General features: G+C 34.9%; 1 protein-coding gene across 1 annotated transcript; it reads left to right on the top strand.

The window, feature by feature from the left end:
• Window positions 1-5,893: 5,893 nt before the first annotated feature.
• On the top strand, window positions 5,894-7,213 carry LOC127084385 (probable glutathione S-transferase parA). Its single transcript, XM_051024819.1, has 2 exons — window positions 5,894-6,344; window positions 6,508-7,213. The coding sequence occupies exons 1-2, from the start codon at window positions 6,027-6,029 to the stop codon at window positions 6,850-6,852; spliced, it is 663 nt and encodes a 220-aa protein (XP_050880776.1). The 5' UTR covers window positions 5,894-6,026; the 3' UTR covers window positions 6,853-7,213.
• Window positions 7,214-8,692: the final 1,479 nt, after the last annotated feature.

The raw sequence follows: 8,692 nt of genomic DNA, 5'->3' as shown, positions 1-8,692 counted from the left end.
CAGTTTCCGTTGTCATGGAATTGTGTAAGTATCGATGGTTGTCCTAGTAGGGCCATGATTTGTTGTGTGGGTTATTTCAATTGCCATTAATTTTAAGTCTGTTTCAAATGAGTTAAAGAAATTACTTTGATTTCCATATTGATTTCCTTTGTGGATTCGATTTTGAACTCAGTTTTAATGCTGCCAGATTTTTAATCCTACTTTGGTTAGCCTTTGTATCTAGCTGCGGTTATGATGGATCCAATTGATAATGCTTGATTGTTATATTTGTGCTTAAAAAAGCTATAGTATTTGATGCTGGTATACTGCCTGTCATATCCGAATCCTAATATCTAATATGCAGGAAAAGTCATATGGGATAACTATTTAAACATTATCATGTTCATTAATAGTGTTATCATATCAAATTCTTTTTTTGGTTTTTCTGATAAGCTACCGACAATGGTCCGACGGTGGTACGGGCCTGCTTTTCGTTGATGTGCATTTCACATTTGGGTTGGAAGTAAAAGGTTACATTCCATAATTCTCCCAGTTTCCTAATATATTTTAACCCATGTGAATTTAATTTGTTTACTCACTATTTCGGAATACTTCCACTTAAATATTTAAATGATTATAATAAATAGTATAGTAAAAAAAATCAATATGGTTTGAACTTTTATTTTATTTAATTTTATTTTACTATTGTTATAGTATTTGTAATTAAATAATTAGGTAGAAGTTTATTGAAACTGATAAGTGGTTGAGTTCTACTTTGCTTTGTTTAGAAAAAGGACGACTTAAATCTTAGCCCAATATTAAATAATTAATTTAAAATTTGATTAATTCCCTTTGGACTCAAATGCAATTTTTTATAAACAAACACAATTCTAAAATTTTGTTTTTTTATAATTTAGATCATTGGATGGAAAGGAGTATAGTAAGCATCCGCTTCACTATCTCTCGAATATTCGGATAATTGGCGTTCGCCATATTGCTCGAATTCTCGTCGTCTAATTAAAACTTTAATCATACAAATTGAAATCATTTTCCAAACCAAATATAATCTCTAAAGACTTTATTTTTACAATTTAAACATTGGATGAAAAGGAGCATAGGAAGCGCACGCTTCACTATCTCTCGAGTATTCGAATAATTGGTGTTCGCCATATTGCTCGAATTATCGTCGTCTAATTAAGACAGTGATCGTACGAAATTCAAATCATTTTTCTAAGTTAATATAATACTTGAAAAAACGTTTTGATTTATAAATCTCTGATGATAAAAGAATGGGAGGCGTTCGCCTCACCATTTATCGAATAATCGAATGATTGACGCACGCCATATTACTCGAATTCTTGTCATTCAATTAAAGCCGCAACCTTACAAACTTAAATTATTTTTCCAAACCAATTATAATACCTAAAGAACATTTCTTTTATAAATTAAATATCGGATGATAAAAGATAGGAGGCGTTCGCCCCACTATCTCTCGAATGATTGAATAATTGGCGCTCGCCATATTGCTCAAATTATCGACTTCCGATTAAAACACGCTAAATAAACTTGGATAAAGGAATAAGTGGCGCACGCCTCATTATTCTTTGAATAAGCAAGTAGGAGGCATACGCCTCACTACCGTGCATATTCAACATCCACGAACAAACTTTCAAAATAATTCGAACGCAAAAGGAGTAGAAGGCGTTCGCCTTATTATTTCTAGAAAGAATTGGACGATTGGTGTGCACCACATTGCTCAATCTTTCGTTGTTCTTCAAAACACCTTAACAAATCAAACTAACTTCTCGCCCCCGCGCGATCGAAACCAAAAACATCAAACACATCAATTCAACTTGTCATCCCCGCGTGACCAAAACTCTTTTCAAAAGAACACTGTTAATCCTTTCTAATGCGCGCAACAAACCAGTGTTTAAGCCTCCGCCGAGAGTAGACAAGCCAGTGTTTAGCCTTTAGAATGCAATCTACACAGTCGTTCATTAAAAAACACCAACTAATCGTAGTCCCCGAACTACGAATGCTCTGATTTCCTTATTGCACCATAAGGATACGTAGGCAGGAGATTGTTGTATCTTCGCGAGCACACTAATTAAAAACCTCCCTTTCCCCCCTTCTGAGGTTTCCATCCATCTCTACTTTTTAATCATCTATTCACTCGAAGAAAATAACTAACATTCATTTAACATTCAAATCGCAAATTAGAACTAAAAGGTTCCCGTTGAGTTCAACGGATGTGAGAGATGCTAATACCTTCCCCTTGCGTAATCGACTCCCGAACCCGAATATGGTTGCGACGACCATTATTCTGTTTTTTAAAGGTTTTATCGATATTTTCCTATTCCTTCATTGGGATAAATAAAGTTCGGTGGCGACTCTGTTTGAACATAAATTTTTCCGCGACCATCGCGAGGAATCGTATTTTTCGAGATGCGACAGCGAGGTATAACTGTTTTTGCTCAAGGGATGAGAGCTTTCGGTACTGGGATGAGTTTCTAGAGGTCACAGGCCTTCTTTTCTGTATTGCTTTCTTCACCTTTGATGTAGCACTCAACCGTGGAGTCCACTACATCCAGTGTGAGTGTCAACCTTTGGGCGAGGGATTCATTGAAGTGTCCAGCCTTGAGTCCATTTTGGAACGTCCTTACGAACATTTCTTGGTTCAGAGGGACGACCTTGATGGTGGCTTCATTGAAGCAGACGAGTTAGTCCCTCGGTGGTTTTGATGGACCTTGGTGAATGTTAAATAGGTTGGTGGTGGACATCTTCATATGGCAACCGACAACGAACTAGTGTACCAGCTTCCTTACCATATCTTGGTATATATTAATAGAAGCACGAGGAAGACCCATATACCATCTGAGGACGGGATCTCTGAAAGTGCTTGATAACAACTTGCATTTCAGAGAGTCTAATGCTCTTATGATGGTCATTTGCGTGTTGATGAAGGCTACACGCTTGTAGGGATCGTTTTGTCCATCAAACTTGGCCAAATATGGAGGCTTGAAACCTTAGGGAACAAAGGCTCTCTATATTTTGTATGAGAGTGGTTGGGGATCCAATAGTTCCACCTCCTCTAGGGCTTGACCTCCTATTGGAATTGTATGATATTGTGGATGTCGTCTTCCAACACTCGATCATGGTGTCATAATTCATCCATGGCAGCGTGCATCTCTGCCATGGCATCGGCATTACCGTTACTGTTGGTGCCTTCTAGTGTAAGGGATGTAACTCTCCTAGAAACCATGGTTAAAAGTGGCTAGGTGTATGAGTAAAGGGAAACGATGGGAAGGATGATGATAATGAGAGAAGGTATGGCCCAAGTTAGTTTTATCGGGCACAATGGGCATCACTGTATTGGTCAAAAGGTACAGGATACGTGTGTCCCCCATGCAAGGGCAATGAGACTTAGAGGGCTTAGTAGGTATATTACAGTTTGGGTAGTGAGGGTTTCCTCACGATGGTGAGAAGCACTATACGATGGTTTTTAAGGTTGTTTACTGGATCAACTCACGTGAGGTTAGAGCCTATAGTGGTGGTCGGAGCTACTGGGTTGTAGGCGAACGGTTAGGTTGATGGTGTTACGACTATTGGGAGCGTAGTGTTGTTTGAGTATTGGAAAATATGTGTGACTTGAGACTCTGTCTATCCCCTTGAGGGATATTGTATTTATATGAGTTCCTACCACTTAGGGCTTTTACCTTTTGGATGTGGTCTTAATCGCCCCCCTCTTACTATGGGAGGTTATTGACCACCTATCTTCTCTTAGTCAATGTGAACTTTCTCTTGCTTGACTCCCACATTTGTAGGACCTCTTAGGCGATTCCCTCGGATTCCGTCTGGGCGGTCCAATTGTTGGGTGAGGGCACCCTAGTCTTGGACTTTACCAAATATATCATTACAATACTCATTGGGGATCACACTTATCTTCTATTTGAAGCTTGATGAATATGTATGCAGTAACTTGTACTATTTCAAGAAAATCTACAAAGGAAGGATTAAGTTATGTTTCACATGGAGATGTTGATAGTACTTACAATTATTTGATTTTATATTTATATTGCATCTGATGAAAGAAATTATGGGGATCATAAATATCCTTTGTAAAGCCTTACAACAACAATATCATAATGTAGTTAATGCTATGTATTTGGTTTGTACAACAAAAGCTCTTATTCAAGAATTGAGAAAAAATGGTTGGGATAAATTTTACTTATGTGAAGCCTTTTTGTGAAAAATATGATATTGAGATTTCTGATTTTGATGATGTTCATTTAACAACAAGATTTGAGTGTTCTTGTCTTGAAGATATTTTGGTAACCATTGAGCATTATTTGAGTGTTGAAATGTTTTTCACTATCACTGATAGACAATTACAAGAGTTGTATAGGAGATTTAGTGAGCAAGCAATTGATTTGTTAACTCTAAGTTGTTTTGGCTTCCAAGATAATTACAAGGCTTTTAACTTTGGTATTATTTACACTCTAGTTGAAAAATATTATCCCATGGACTTAAGTGGTCAGGAGAAGATTAATTTGCAATTTCGACTTCGTCATTTTATTATTGATACTAGGCAAACATCAAAATTGAATAATTGATCAACTATTCAAGACTTATGTTTATCTTTGATTACAAATGAAAAGAAGAAAATTACTATTTAATTGATAGCCTCTTTCGACTTGTCATGATTCTCCCTCTATCGGTTGATGAAAGATCTTTTCAGAATTAAAAATTATGAAAATAAAATTGATAAATAAACAAAAATTGATTTAAGATTGATAAATAAACAAAAATTGATTTAAGATTGATTTAAGATTGATAAATAAACAAAAATTGATTTTTTAGAAAATAGTATAGCATAGAAACAAATGTTACTACAAAAATATTAATTCTAAAACTATTATTAATAATTTTAAACTGTTTAAAGATCGTAGAGCATTGTTTTAAAATATTTTTAAATAATATTCTTTAATTATTTCATGTTCAACTTTGTTTTTATTACAGTTTAGATGTTTTATATACACTATTATGTTATGTTTTATATACATTATTATGATATGAATATTTAATCTATAATATTATAGTTTAATTTTGTAGTTACTTCAAACTTTATAAACTAACTCCACCACTACAAATGCTTTACATTCATCAACATATTATTCTAAATTTAAATATCTCTTATATTTTAATACTGGTTTTATATTTTAATAATTTATTTTATATAGGTGTCTGTGCAAGACTACTTCCTTTTAAATGTATAAATAAAACATATTGATTTTATATTTTAATAATTTATTTTATATAGGTTTCTGTGCAAGATCATTTCCTTTTGATGTTATATAAGGTATAAAAGCTATTGTATACAGAAAAATGGTGTCAAAATAGCACACCTCTTTCTCTAGTTTCTAACTTGTGTTTGTAAAAACACCGTCACCCTTAAAAAATTTCAAAGAAATGCATTATCAGATCTCAATTTACACCTCTTTGAAACTAGAAAGTTCCTATCAACATCGTTAATAATCTAATAATTTGAAGACAATTGTTTTAAATGAATCTGATAATTAGAGGGTTGTATTCCATAACCTATTGTATAATAAATTTATATATCGCTCTTGTGAACTTAAGTGACCGTGGCAACGTGACATGTCTATTTTTCATAATGCAATCAGCTTTATCTCATAGTTTGTAGCATACTTCAACGGTCAACACTATTACATATTCCGGGTCAAATATGATTTCTATCAAAGTTGACCAATTGTATCTGAATCTATTCCTTTCACATTTTCTAGTGCTTATAGCCAAAATATACCATGTGTGCTCTATCCACAAAAATAAACATCACACATCATAGAAGATCACAAGTCCAACATGAGCAATGAGTCTATCTTTTGTAATCTTTCCACGTTATATTTCTTGCTAAACAAGAAATGCACAACTATAAATAACCTAAACTAAATCATCTAAACAACATCTTAGCTTCACATTACAAATAATATCGAATAAGCAAGCTACACATTGAGTAAAGTAAAGACATGGAAAAGGACAACGTTGTTTTGTTGGATTTCTGGCCAAGCTCATATGGAATGAGAGTGAAAATCGCGTTGGAGGAGAAGAGAGTCTCATATGAGTGTAAGCAAGAAGATTTTCAAGATAAAAGTTCTCTTCTTTTAGAGATGAACCCGGTTTACAAAATGATTCCGGTCTTGGTTCATAATGGAAAACCCATATGTGAATCACTCAATATTGTTGAGTACATTGATGAGGCTTGGAATCACAAACCTTCTCTTTTGCCCTCCGATCCTTACAAGCGTTCCCAAGCCAAGTTTTGGGGAGATTACATTGACAAACATGTAAGTAATTTTATATCTACATATCTTGTTAATTATATCGTACGATCTGATTGCACAACGTTTGATTGCAGAGGCACATATTTAAACTCACGACATCTTATTTATTTTAATTTTTATACTATTAGACAAAAAAAGTTTAATTTGTGAATTCTATTTGATGTAGATATACAACATTGGAAAGAAGGTATGGACAGGAAAGGGTAAAGAACAAGAAGAGGGTAAAAAGAAGTTTATAGAATGTTTGAAGACTTTAGAAGGTGAGCTTGGAGAGAAGCCATATTTTGGTGGAGATGACTTTGGATATGTTGATGTGGCTCTTATTCCCTTCACAAGTTGGTTTTACACATATGAGACTTATGGAAAACTAAGCATAGAGGAAGAGTGTCCTAAGCTTGTGGCTTGGGCCAAAAGGTGTATGGAAAAAGAGAGTGTGGCAAAGTCACTGCCTCACCCTCACAAAATATATGGATTTGCAATGCAATATAAACAGAATCATGGACTTGATTAGATTTTGTTGCAGATTGAATGGGACTTTGCATGCACAAAGATTGAAGTATTATATTATAAAATATGAATTTTATTTGCATATATTGCTAATATAAAATAAGTTTATGTTGTCATGTAATAAGTCCATAAAGTATTGTCGCCCATTTTGATTAAATTAAAATATGAAGAAAAATGTATTATTAGTTGGAGTTGTAAAATATTTGTTTTATAATGTATCAAAACTAAATTCAGTGTATGTTTAGATTTATTGTTGAGAAGCCTTATTTAGGTCCATTCTTAACCGTTGGCAAGGCCTGTAATGAAAAACCTAAGAATGATATTAAGCGAAGAAGCATATCCAAAAGTATAATTTATCCTCTTTAGATACATCAAGCATCATCTTATCTGACATCTCATAACATGTTTCTTTTTTACGGTTTTAACTACAGGGCATTCTTTCAGGTATTTAAATTTATTATCACTCTCATTTTACTCTGTATCCTCTTTCTGGCTCAAATGTTACGGTATTAACATTGTAAGTCGCCCCCCTCTCCGTCGTATTAGAAGTGTACTCCATCGATCCAAGGTCATATCTCACTGAACCATCGGTCATTTATAGTTCTCGAATGGAACAGTAGCACCGTTGTAAGAACTTGAAAATCACAAAGTTGGTGAAGAGAGAGAGAGAGAGAGAGAGAGAGAGAGAGAGAGAGAGAGAGAGAGAGAGAGAGAGAGAGAGAGAGAGAGAGAGAGAGAGAGAGAGAGAGAGAGAGAGAGAGAGAGAGAGAGAGAGAGAGAGAGAGAGAGAGATTTCATTAACTATACAATGATACCTCAAAGGTATATATACAAGTGCAATAGATTGAGACACAAGTAACAAAACTGATAAACTAAAACTAATTGTCTGTAACCGATTACGCCAAACTTGTAACCGATTATAATTGTTTCTTAAAAACAATTTCAACACATTGGTAACTGGTTACCAATACGCAATAACCTCCTACACCTTTCCTAACAGCAAAAAACACTACACCTTTTAATCGGTTACCAAAACCTAGTAACCGGTTACAACACTTGAATTATTGATTTTTTTCACAATAGGAATATAATTCTCATTCCTACGAATTCCTTAGAGAACAACTATTTCTCCGTCGCAGATCCAGATCTATGATCATTTCCCTTCAAACATCAATTTCTTCTTGAATAACCTAATATCAAACTCCTGAAGTTATGGTGAATTCGAAGATAGCTCGATCTACCAACGTTGTCGTTGCGACCACTGAAGCTAAAACTCATCCTCTTCAACCAGAGATGGACAATCTAGTCTTAATTAGTGACTTCTCTCTTCGTTCTAACGCCACAAGGTATGTCCCTCCAATAATCAACCTAAGAGGATTTCAAGCCTTTCCAACTTATCAGCATTTGCCTTCATCTTATCAAGGTGAGCCTTCAAATCAACCTCTTTTACATCCTATGTGTAGCACCTCAAATTTGCACCTGTCATTGTACATACATTTTCATATTAGGTCATAGCATATCATGGTCCATTGCATAGCATTGCATTGCCTCTTTTGCCTCAAGTGCAAGCCAAGCAAGAAATTAGGTCAAACTGGTCAGGAGATCAGTCAATCAAGCAAGCAAGCACAATCTTCATTGAGCCAAGGCCTTAGGGCTTGTCCAACAAGTTCACATGACTTGGAGGTCCATTTGAAGTGTTCAAGTCAAGGGTTGAAGGCTCAGAGGTCATCAGTTCATATACAGACAGTCAAAAGTCAAAGAAAGTCAACAGTCAGTCAAGGCAGTGGATGGTGGCCATTCTTGCGGAATTTGGGCACCATGATCAATAATCAAGAGTTCATACA

The sequence above is a fragment of the Lathyrus oleraceus genome, chromosome 5, assembly GCF_024323335.1.
Source record: "Lathyrus oleraceus cultivar Zhongwan6 chromosome 5, CAAS_Psat_ZW6_1.0, whole genome shotgun sequence".
Lineage (NCBI taxonomy): Eukaryota > Viridiplantae > Streptophyta > Magnoliopsida > Fabales > Fabaceae > Lathyrus > Lathyrus oleraceus.
This window is presented reverse-complemented; position numbering and strand designations above follow the sequence as displayed.